General features: G+C 44.8%; 1 protein-coding gene across 1 annotated transcript; it reads right to left on the bottom strand.

Annotated features, from left to right (window-relative positions):
• Positions 1-3538: 3538 nt before the first annotated feature.
• LOC122939287 (forkhead activin signal transducer 3-like) lies at positions 3539-10426 on the bottom strand. The gene is made up of 3 exons (XM_044295360.1): positions 10039-10426; positions 9173-9277; positions 3539-4195 (listed from the first exon to the last, which is right to left on the bottom strand). Exons 1-3 carry the CDS (start codon positions 10321-10323, stop codon positions 3539-3541), a joined length of 1047 nt encoding a protein of 348 aa, XP_044151295.1. The 5' UTR covers positions 10324-10426.
• Between the last annotated feature and the right edge of the window lie 2368 nt (positions 10427-12794).

Genomic DNA, 12794 nt, shown 5'->3' with positions numbered 1-12794 from the left:
GTAGTGAGCGCACTATGACCTGATGCTGAGCACAGTCAGGTCACAGTGCAGCACGGGCCTGGAAAAAAATCAGGGAGAGTGACTGCAGGAGAGAACGCCGGGCCGGGAGAGTAGTGACGGATCAGGAGAGGTAAGTGAATTTATTTCTGATACACATCTGATCTTTCTGACATGGGGTTCTTATCTGAGGTCTGATCTGAGTGTCTGATCTGGGGTCTGATATGGAGGTCTGTCTAAGGATCTGATATGGGGGTTCTGATCTGAGGTCTCACATGGATGTTCTAATCTGAGGTCTGATATGGGGGTCTGAATTGAGGTCTGACATGGGGGGTCTGATCTGAGGTCTGACATTGGGGTCTGATGAAGATTGATGGTCTGGTGGAGGACTGATAAAAAAAGAATAATATTTTTTTCTTATTTTCCTCCTCCAAATCCTCGGTGTGTCTTATATAGTGAACAGTACAGTAATTGTTTTGTTTTCTGCTTCAATAAAAACACGCTTATATTTAAAATAATAAAATGTTTGTGTTGCTGCATTCAAAACCCATAGCATTTTTCTTTTTCTATCAATGGAGCCATGTGAGGGCTTGTTTTGACCAAAATTTTATATGTTTTTATTGGTGCAGTTTGGTGTATACAGGACCTTTTGAACACTGCTTTTTTGTGTGGTTGTTGAAATAATGTGTTCCTTTGATTGTACAGGTTATTACAATGGGGCAAAAAAGTATTTAGTCAGCCATCAATTGTGCAAGTTCTCCCACTTAAAAAGATGAAAGAGGCCTGTGATTTTCATCATAGGTATACCTCAACTATGAGAGACCTAATGAGAAAAAAAATCCAGAAAATCACATTGTCAGATTTTTTAATAATTTATTTGCAAATTATGGTGGAAAATAAGTATTTGGTCAATAACAAAAGTTCACCTCAATACTTTGTTATATTCCCTTTGTTGGCAATGACAGAGGTAAAACGTTTTCTCTAAGGCCTCTTTCACACGACCGTTTTTTTTTTCCGTTTTGCGGGCCGTTTTTTGCGGTCCGTATACGGTCCGTATACGGAACCATTCATTTCAATGGTTCCGCAAAAAAAACGGAATGTACTCCGTGTGCATTCCGTTTCCGTATTTCCGTTTTTCCGTTCCGTTTAAAGATAGAACATGTCCTATATTTGGCCGCAAATCACGTTCCGTGGCTCCATTAAAGTCTATGGGTCCGCAAAAAAACGGAATGCATACGGAAATGCATCCGTATGTCTTCCGTATCCGTTCCGTTTTTTGCGGAACCATCTATTGAAAATGTTATGCCCAGCCCAATTTTTAATATGAAATTACTGTATACTGTATTTGCCATACGGAAAAACGGAACGGAACAACGGAACGGAAACGGAACCACAACGGAAGCAAAAAACGGAACAACGGATCCGTGAAAAACGGACCGCAAAACACTGAAATGGACATACTGTCGTGTGAAAGAGGCCTAAGTCTTCACATGGTTTTCACCAGGTTGCTGGTATTTTGGCCCCTTCCTCCATGCAGATCTCCTCTAGAGCAGTGATGTTTTGGGGCTGTCGCTGGGCAACACAGACTTTCAACTCCCTCCAAAGGTTTTCTATGGGGTTGAGATCTGGAGACTTTCTAGGCCACTCCAGGACCTTGAAATGGTTCTTACGAAGCCACTCATTCGTTGCCTGGGCGGTGTGTTTGGGATCATTGTCATGCTGAAAGACCTAGCCACGTTTCATATTCAATGCCCTTGCTGATGGAAGGAGGTTTTCACTCAAAATCTCACGATACATGTCCCCAATCATTCTTTCCTTTACATGGATCAGTTGTCCTGGTCCCTTTGCAGAAAAAAAGCCCCAAAGCATGATGTTTCCACCCCCATGCTTCACAGTAGGTATGGTGTTCTTTGGATGAAACTCAGCATTCTTTCTCCTCCAAACACGACGAGTTGAGTTTTTACCAAAAAGTTCTACTTTGGTTTCATCTGACCATATGACATTCTCCCAATCCACTTCTCGATCATCCAAATGCTCTCTAGCAAACATCAAACCGGCCCGGACATGTACTGGCTTAAGCAGGGGTACACGGCACTGCAGGATTTGAGTCCCTGGCGGCATAGTGTGTTACTTTGGTCCTAGCTCTCTGCAGGTCATTCACTAGGTCCCCCCGTGTGGTTCTAAGAATTTTGCTCACCGTTCTTGTGATCATTTTGACCCCAAGGCGTGAGATCTTGCGTGGAGCCCCAGATCGAGGGAGATTATCAGTGGTCGTGTATGTCTTCCATTTTCTAATAAATGCTCCCACAGTTGATTTCCTCACACCAAGCTGCTTGCCTATTGCAGATTCAGTCTTCCCCGACTGGTGCAGGTCTAAAATTTTGTTTCTGGTGTCCTTCGACTGCTCTTTGGTCTTGCCATAGTGGAGTTTGGAGTGTGACTGTTTGAGGTTGTGGACAGGTGTCTTTTATACAGATAACAAGTTTAAACAGGTGCCATTAATGCAGGTAACGAGTAGAGGACAGAGGGGCCTCTTAAAGAAGAAGTTACAGGTCTGTAAGAGCCAGAAATCTTTCTTGTTTGTAGGTGACCAAATACTTATTTTACCGAGGAATTTATCAATGAATTCATTAGAAATCCTACAATGTGATTTCCTGTATTATTTCCCCCCATTCTGTCTCTCATAGTTGAAGTGTACCTATGCTGAAAATTACAGTCCTCTCTCATATTTTTTTCTGATGTGTCTCCTCTGATGGTCTCATTTACACTTAGGCTACTTTCACACTAGCGTTTTTCTTTTCCGGCGCTGAGTTCCGTCCTAGGGGCTCAAATCTGGAAAAGAACTGATCAGTTTTATCCTAATGCATTCTGAATGGAGAGCGATCTGTTCAGGATGCATCAGGATGTCTTCAGTTCAGTCTTTTTAGAAAACCGTAGCATGTTGTATTTTTACCTCCGGCCAAAAATCCTGAACACTTTGACTGAACGCCGGATCAGGCCTTTTACCCATTGACTTGCATTAACGCCGGATCCGGTGCCGTGTGTTCAGTCAAACCGGATCCAGCTTTTGCATGTTAAACCCGAAAAATGTGAAAAAAAAAGTTAAAGTCCATAAATGGCGGATCAGTTTTTTGCCAATGCATTTTTACATTGTGATCAAAATCCTGATCAGGATTCAAATGTAATCCGTTTTCACACGTTTTTCCGGATCCGGCGGGCAGTTCCGGTGTAGGAATTGAACGCCGGATTTAAACAACGCTAGTGTGAAAGTAGCCTTACAGAAGCAGGATATGATATGTTTATAGTGCAAAAGCTGTTTATTAAGTATAAAAAGCCAAAAACAATTATTTACAAAAAATACAAAGATAAGACTAAAGATGGTGGTGATATATATACAACAGTGCCTGTGCCACCCCCTTTGGACCAGTGTTGTACGATAGTTTGTGTGACTGTGACCTGCATAGTCTAAGAGTCGGTAAAGACCTGGGACTAAAGTGTTAACACTTGGCTCAAAAGTAGCTTTGTCTGCGCATCTATACATTCAGTATCCCATATGCATGTACCCGGGGAGGCCTGCGCTGTGTGCCAGGTGCTCCCTGTATAGACTCTGGTGGGACATGTACCCAGGGTGCGTGGCATATACTGGGATGTCAAACACTGTTTTGTTTGGAGGGAAATCACCCGAAGCATTCTTTATTTCCATAGGCCGCGGGGGGAGGGATAATTGAGGTTGTAGGCTGGAGGAGAAGGCCTCCCTTCTGTCTTGGTAAGAGGGACCAGTGTAATGAGGTGTCGCGTAGTTATACAGGGATATCGATGGGAAGTTGGAGTAAAGCAGAAGCGGGTGTATGCTGGGGGGGGCCACAACATTAGGGGCAACACACTTGGAGTAAGATGTAGGAAGGTTCCATAGGATCATTGGGAAGGACACTGCCGGGTCTGGAACTGAAGAGTTGGCCGGAGCAGTGGCCTCAGGTTCTGCTCTGATAGTTTCAGCATCTTTAGGGAGATGAGGACGACAGAAGTCTGCAGGCCTGTAGGAATGTCCATGGATGATGTAGGGGGCCAGGTCATGGGGGTAGATATCCTGCCGGGTCACGGCTGTGTTCTGTAGCTTCATGGCATCCGGAGGTATCCGGCTTACATCTACCATCCAATAGTTTCCTTTAGCCTGCGGTTTGTGTGGATCTTTCAGAACCTGAAATGAAGGTAAAAAAAAAAATTAGACAATGGTTTAAAATAAAATTCTAAAGGCCTCTTTCACACGAACGTGTGTCCCCCGTGGCCGTCTTGTGGCCCGCATACGGCAGGTCCCGCAATACACGGGACACCGGCCGTGTGCATTCCGCATCACGGATGCGGAACCACAAATCCGAAGATGCGGTACGGAACAGCAGCACGGAACGGAACCCTACGGAAGCACTATGGAGTGCTTCCATGGGGTTTCCTCCTGTACTTCCGTTCCGCAAAAAGATAGAACATGTCCTATCTTTTTGCGGCTGCCCCACGGTTGGTGTTCGTGTATTGCGGCCCGCTAATTGCGGGCTGCAGCAAGGCCATGGGGCGCACACATTCGTGTGCAAGAGGGCTAATTCAGTTAAAAGGCAAATTAATAGATTCTGTCATTTAATAAATAATTTTCGTTTTAATGATGGCGTCCCTTATTACATTCATGGACCTCCATCCGACAAGTTCCTCCACTTAATAAAAAAAATGTTAATTTGTCAGAGTTGGGCTTTGTGTTCGGCGTAGTCTGGGAATGGTTGATGCACATGTATTGGGAACCTGAGGGTGGGGGGCATACTAAGGCCCCTTTTACACAAGCGTGATGGATTAGGTCCGGATGCGTTCAGTGAAACTCGCACCATTTTGCAAACGCGTTCAGTTCAGTTTTTTCTGCGCGGGTGCAATGCGTTTTGATGCGTTTTTCACGCTCGTGATAAAAAACCAGAAGGCTTACAAACAACATTTCTTAGCAACCATCAGTGGAAATGCAATGCATTTTTCACTGAAGCCCCATTCCCTTCTGCGTGAAAAAACCCTGCAGAATATAGAACATGCTGCGTTTTTCACGCAACGCAGAACTGATGCGTGAAAAAAAAAAACGCTCATGTATACAGACCCATTGAAATGAATGGGTCAGGATTCAGTGCTGGTGCTATGCGTTGACGTCATGCATTGCACCCGTGCGGAAAATTCGCTCGCGTGAAAGGGGTCTAAGTGTTGTGATGGGACCCTATGAGAACTTTGTACATTCCTATCCAAGAGGTCCAAGTTGGGCAGTGAATGCTACAGAGCAGCTCAATCTCCGGCCTACTCCATGTGGCCTTGAGTTACATGGTCGCCTGTTAATCAGCGGACAAAAACACACAGAAGTCTGAAGACCGGACCTGCCACAAAAACCTTGATTTGGTGCAAAAAATATGAACCAAACCGCAAAAAAAATGCATATAGATCCGCCTTATTGATTGCAGTTTTGGCCTTCTTTTTGTGGATTTGATAAGGGTAAAATCTTCACACACAAAAAAAATCACAACAATTGAGATGCTGCAGATTTTAAAATTCGCTTAAAAAAACAAAAAAACAAAAAAACAAAAGCAAAGCAGAGATGCGATTGTCTAATCTCATATACTGCTGGTGCCGAATTCTCACAGGGTGTTGCCCCAACTGTGCTTGCATAGAAAGATCTCTGTGAATATCACTGGGAACTAGTGTTGAGCGAACTTCTATTTTCAAGTTCGGCGTACAAGGTTTGGGTTATCTAAGAATTCCGTTATGCATTCCGCTACCACGGACCGTAAGTTATGGTCCATGATAGCGGAATCCATAATGGAATTCTTAGATAACTGGAGCCTTGTACGCCGAACTTGAAAACAGAAGTTCGCTCATCTCTACTGGGAACCTGATAACAATACACTAAAAATCTCATGACAGTGACACTACCACAAATCCATCCTATAGGGCTCATGCACACGACGGTATTTTGCGTTCTGTATACTGGCCGTTTTTTGAGTTTAGAATGTGGTGCATATACTGAACCATTCATTTCAATGGCTCAGCAAAAAAAAAAAAAAAATGAAGTGTCCCCGTGTGCATTCCGTTTCAGTATTTCCGTACCGTGAAAAGATAGAACATGTCCTATTCTTGTCCGCAAATCACGGTGCTTGGCTCAATTTAAGTCAACGGGTCCGCAAAAAAACGGAAACATACGGAAATGCATCTGTAGGTCTTCCGTATCCGTTCCGTTTTTGCTGAACCATCTATTGAAAATGTTATGCCCAGCCCATTTTTTCTATGTAATTACTTTATTATGTATCTGGCATACGGAAAAACGGAAAGGAAACTAAACACAACGGAAACAAAAAACGGAACAACGGATCTGTAAAAAACGGACCGTAAAACACTGAAAAAGCCATACGGTCGTGTGCATGAGCCCATAAAGTAACTATATGGAGGTCACAGAAAAGAAAGGATCTTAAACTCTATAGAGCGTGGCGATAGAAGTAATGGTCATTTATTAATACAGAGGTGAAGTGTGGTACAGGGGATATGGGGGGCGTTGCTCCGGGTGCATGTAGAGAGTCGTATAGAAGTTACATACAATAGGTGTATTGTACTTTTACTTCAGTCTCTTCCACTCTACATATTTAATGCTAATAGTCTCAGTATCCCTGTCTGCGCTGGGGGGGGGGGGGGGGGGGATATTTTACCTGTGCAGGTTAATTTCCACCAAAAGAGGAGCCTGCACTGGGAAATACACCAAAGGCATAACTTGTAAAATAAGCTAAAATACAAAATAAAAATTACTTTTAAAAAAATAAGGCCCCTTTCACACGAGCGAGTTTTCCCCGCGGGTGCAATGCGTGACGTGAACGCATAGCACCCGCACTGAATCCGGACCCTTTCATTTCAGTGGGTCTGTGTACATGAGCGTTTTTTTTCACGCATCAGTTCTGTGTTGCGTGAAAAACGCAGCATGTTCTATATTCTGCGTATTTCACACAGCCCTGGCCCCATAGAAGTGAATGGGGCTTCAGTGAAAAACGCAAGCAAGTGCGGATGCAATGCGTTTTTCACTGATGGTTGCTAAGAGATGTGGTTTGTAAACCTTCAGTTTTTTTATCACACGCGTGAAAAACGCATCAAAACGCATTGCACTCGCACGGAAAAAACTGAACAACTGAACGCAATCCCAGACAAAACTGACTGAACTTGCTTGCAAAATGGTGCGAGTTTCACTGATCGCATCCGTAGCTAATCCATCACGCTCGTGTGAAAGAGGACTAAGGCTACTAAGGCTGTTCAACCTGTCGGATCCGTCCTGCCGATATTTCGCCATGCCGCTGGACTGCCGCTCTCTCCCCATTAACTATTATGGGGACGGGGCGGAGCTCCGGCGCAGCACGGCACTGTACGGCGAGGGGCCACCGGACTAAAAGTACTGCATGTCCGACTTTTTAGTCCCGCCGCCTCTCACTGCGCACTGCCGTGCTGCGCCGGAGCTCCGCCCCCGGCCCGGCACGGTAAAATAGCGACAGGATGGATCCGACAGGGTGAACAGCCTGTCGGATCCGTCCTGCCGCTAGTGTGAAAGTACCCTAAGCCGTTCCTGACGGGGTCACACAGCACCCGCTCCCATAGAGTAAACGCAGTAACGAAAAAAATAAAGCAAAATGGCTCATTTGCCTTTTTGAATTGAAAGTGATCAAAAAGTCATACACACCCCAAAATGGTATCAATAAGAAGTCCAGATCACCCCGCAAAAAACGAGCCCTCACACAGCTCCATAGATAGATTATGGGGCTGAGACTATGGCAAAGTAAAAAAAAAAAAGTTTTATTGTAAGGCTACTTTCACACTCGCAGTTTGGACGGATCCGTCATGGATCTGCAAAAACGGATCCGTTACAATAATACAACCTCATGCATCCATCATGAACGGATCTGGTCGCAAGATCCGCGCAAATTTTTTTTATAAGGATTTACCTGCAGATCTCACCTTCATTGGAAAAGGGTGAAATCTGCAGCTAAAACCGCAAACATAATTGACATTCTGCAGGGAAAAAAATCTGCCACGTGCACATGAGAATTGTGTGATTTTCATACACATTGCTGGTGCTGCACTATGCTGTGGTTTTTCTGCACGGCAATCCACACAGAAAAAAAAATGCTCACGTTCCGCAACTTGTCCCGCTAAAACAAGGCCTTAGGCCTCATGCACACTACCGTGGTTTGGGTCCGCATCCAGGAATGCATTTTTTTGTGGGTCAGATGCGGACCCATTGACTTCAATAGGGCCACAAAAGATGTGGACCTCACTCTGTGTGCTGTCCCCATCCACATGTTCGTTCCCCACAAAAAAAAAACGTATCGCGGACAAGGATGAGACTGCTCTATTATGGTCCGGATGTTCTGTTCCGCAAAATGCGGAACGCACGCGGCCGGTATCTGTGTTTTGTGGACCGCAAAACGGAGACCTTCGTGTGCATGAGGCCTCATATGGGAAATTATACAGTTATGACTTAGGGAAGGCAGGGAGTGAAACAGGGAAAATAGCAGTCTTTAAGGGGTTAACTGGGATTCACAGGGCGTATTTCTATCTCCTTTTTGAGATTACAATTTGTACTGTGAATTTATGAATTCCTGCGCTGTACTGGGTGGGAAGCTTTATTATTCAGCACCAGTCTGACAAATATGGCGCAGTTTCTTCCATTTTGCTCATCTCATAAAATGATGCATCTTAAGATCTTAAAGGGAACTGAACCTTTTGCTGAAACCGCAGAGGTGCAGCAGAGCTTCGGGTGTCTGCTCGGCTTTTCCATGGATCCCAAATACTCTATGGGGGAGATTTATCAAACTGGTGTAAAGGAAAACTGGCTCAGTTGCCCATAGCAACCAATCAGATTTCACCTTTCATTGTTGGCAGCTCCTTTAGAACATGAAAGCTAGAATCTGATTGGTTGCTATGGGCAACTGAGCCAGTTCTACTTTACACCAGTTTGATAAATCTCCCCCTATGAATCCATACTCCACATGCTGGAAAATCCGCTGAAACCCGAAGGTGCAGCGTGCGCTGAGAAGTGATTCCGCAGCTTCGTGGTTTATGTCCCCTGATATAAGCTATGTTTATTAGCTCTGTACCCCCGCCTGTTAATTATATCCCCAGGGTCCATTACCTTCCTGAAGCAGTCGTTAGACGACAGGTTGTGTCTGACGGAGTCTTTCCACCCTTGGTAATTGCCCTTAAAGAAGGGGAATAAGGTGCTGATCTCTTGTAAAATCTGAAAAATAAAAAAAGCAAAAACATTCAGTCCTGATATGTTAGTAAATTGTGAACTCTCCCTCCCCATTGAGTATGTAACGGACATAAAGCGGGAGATTTATCAAACTGGTGTAAAGTAGAACTGGCTTAGCTGCCCATAGCAACCAATCAGATTCCAGCTTTCATTGTTCACAGCTCCTTTTGAAAATGAAAGGTGGAATCTGATTGGTTGCTAGGGGCAACTGAGCCAGCTCTACTTTACAGCAGCTTTATAACTCTCCCCCAAAATGCTTATATGAGTGGGGGTAACGGAGGCCTCACATGTTGCGGAATTCACAAATCTCCCCAAAAGGGATGAGACGTGTCAATACCTGCGTACTGTTAACTCCACATCGGAACAGAACGCAAGGAACATTTTATTGCGCATTTCCTGCAGCTGAATGTCACCATTCATTTCTGCACAGAAATCGACAACATAATTCACAAAGAAATACCCAACCTATTCCGTTACGGAAAAATAGACCGCAACTGTGTAAAACCTGATGATTTTGATAAAATACGGGCCCCTAAGGCAGTGACAAGAAGTGTGTACTAGATGCCGATTGGGTATCTGTGGTATGAAATATAAGGGTCTAGTCACAACACTGGAAAATAGGGGTTTTGCCGTGATTTCACATAAACTGCAGCAAAAATAGGGATTTGATTGCTACATGTGGGAACTTTAAAAAAAAGTATTTCAGATGTTATGTTCTGACCATCCTGAACCACTCGCCCACTTACCTGGGAGAGCTTGAGCCTCTTGTCCGGGGCGTTTTGTATGACCAGCGCGATCATGGCCAGGTATGAATATGGCGGCTTGGCGTATCGCTGGTAATTTTTCTTCTTCCCAGGGGGCTTCTCCTTTTTCTTGGGATCGGCCCTGGAGTCTGGCTCACGTAGCAGGCTCTTCTCCTCCCCTGGACTCCTGTTCTTGTTGGAATCTATCGGCGATATTCGTTCCATGTTAGAGAAGTCGGGTGGCGGCGGCAGGTAGATGGAGTCCCATGGATGGAGAGTGAAGGTCATAATCCCACTGTTGTCCTCACAGTCTGTAAAGCTAGATCTGATGTGACACTGGACCTTGGAGGAGCCTTGATAAGTGCCGGTCACCCCACCTCCGGCTTTCTTATGTAAATGGACCCCCAGCACAAGAGGGAACCCACTGCTGGTAACACCTCAACTTCTATAGAAAAGCCTGTGTCCAGCAGAACAATAACAAGGAGCCTACACATAAAGTTTCAGTCCTCGGGTGTGATCCATTTTTGGAATGTGTTTTGTCATGTATATAGCATGTATATAGCATGTGTTGTGTATACCGTTCTGCTGCTTTCTGTGCATAACGAATCATTAGCCGCATTAATAATGCCCGGACCCTAGATGCTAAAATGCAGCCCATGGGAGGGAGCCCTTGGCTGAAGAGTTTGCGCTTCAGGTGTGTAGCGTTTAAAAATTAATGTCCATTTCCATTAAATACCCAAATCAACACTAAATCCGTAAAAACTGTGTACAGCGAGGAAATGTATATCACCTCATTAGGTAGATTGATAATCGTGTAATAAGTGGTTAGGGCACATGCACACCAACGTATTTACTTTCCGTGTCCATTCCGTTTTCATTTCATTGGGTCCGCAAAATACGGCATGCACACAGACGTCATTGTGGATACGTGTTTTGTGGATCGCAAAATACATAAGGTTGCGTGCCTGAGCCCTTAGGCTACATTCACACGAACGTATTTTGTTTCCGTGTCCGTTCCGTTTTTTTGTTTTTTTTTTGCGGATAGGATGCAGACCCATTCATTTCAATGGGTCAGCAAAAAATGCGAACAGCACACCGTGTGATATCCGCATCCGTATGTCCGTTCTGTAGCCCCGCAAAAAAAAAAAAATAGAACATGTCCTATTCTTGTCCGTATTGCGGACAAGGATAGGCATTGTTACAATGGATCCACAAAAAAAAACGGATGCCATACGGACATCATCCGTTTTTTTTGTGGATCCGCAATTTGTGGACCGCAAAACACATACGGTTGTGTGAATGTAGTCTAAGGGTCTATTCGCACGTCCGCATGAATGGGTCCGCATACGTTCCGCAATTTTGCAGAACGGGGGCGGACCCATTCATTTTCAATATGGCCGGAAAAGATGCGGAATGCACACAGTGTGCTGTCCGCATCCGCACTTTTGTTCTGCATCCGCACTTCCGTTCCGCAAAAAAATAGAACATGTCCTATTCTTGTCCGCAGACACGGACAAGAAAAGTCATTTCGATTTAAAGTGCCTGGCATGTGTGGTCTGCCGATGTCCGTGTTTTGCGGATCCGCAATTTGCGGACCGCAAAACACTTGCGGATGTATGAATGGACCCTAAAGCTGAGAAAGAGGGCTCATGCACACGACCGTATGTATTTTCCACAAAAAATATGGATGACGTCCGTGTGCATTCCGTATTTTGTGGAACGGAACAGCTGGCCCCTTAGGCCTCTTGCACACAAACGTATTTTTATTCCGTGTCCGTACCGTTTTTTTTACCGTATACAGAACCATTCATTTCAATGGGTTCGCCAAAAAAACGGAATGTACTCTGTGTGCATTCCATTTCCGTATTTTCCGCATTTCTGTTCCGCAAAAAAAATAGAACATGTTCTATTATTATCCGCAATACGGACAAGGATAGGACTGTTCTATTAGGGGCCAGCTGTTCCGTTCTGCAAAATACATACGGTCGTGTGCAAGAGGCCTAACAGAACAGTCCTCTCCTTGCGGACAATAATAGGACATGTTCTATTTTTTGCGGAACGGAAATACTGACATACGAAAACTGAATGCACACTGAGTAACTTCCTTTTTTTTTTTTGCGGACCCATTGAAATGAATGGTTCCGCATACGGTCCGCAAAGAAAACGGATCGGACACGGAAAGAAAATATGTTTGTGTGCATGAGCCCTGAGAGAAATCTCTCATAGGTTGTCAGCCTCATGGGCAGGGTCCATGTGCCTGTTTCTGTATTATGTATTTACCGCCTTTTCATTTGGCCGGCGCCCTGAAATGATTAGTGGTTTAATAATAAATAATCTCTGTGCTGTGGTTAATACAGGGGGTCCTAATGGTGTCGCAGTGCAACAGGCTGCAACGCGACAGTCGCAAAAACCTATACAAGTCGGCTGTCACCATTGCAGCATGTTACAGACCACCCTGCAATCCATCAGTGGTGGTCGTGCTTGCGCACTATAGGAAATAATGTCAGTCTCTCTGGTGGCTGGGACCATCAGAGCGCACATAGGCTAGTCAGAGCGCAGGGATCAGCAACCTTCGGCACTCCAGCTGTTGTGAAACTACAATTCCCAGCATGCTCCATTAATTTCCATGTGAGTTCTTAGAAGAGCAGAGCAGGTATGCATGCTGGGAGTTGTAGTTTCACAACAGCTGGAGTGCCGGAGGTTGCCTACCCCTGGGCTAGTGCTTTATCCTAAATTGTGCAAGCACGACCACCACTGAT

This window comes from Bufo gargarizans, chromosome 5 (genome assembly GCF_014858855.1).
Source record: "Bufo gargarizans isolate SCDJY-AF-19 chromosome 5, ASM1485885v1, whole genome shotgun sequence".
In the NCBI taxonomy this organism is placed as follows: domain Eukaryota; kingdom Metazoa; phylum Chordata; class Amphibia; order Anura; family Bufonidae; genus Bufo; species Bufo gargarizans.
Note: the sequence above shows the minus strand (reverse complement) of the source record. Positions and strands in the feature narration are given on the sequence as shown.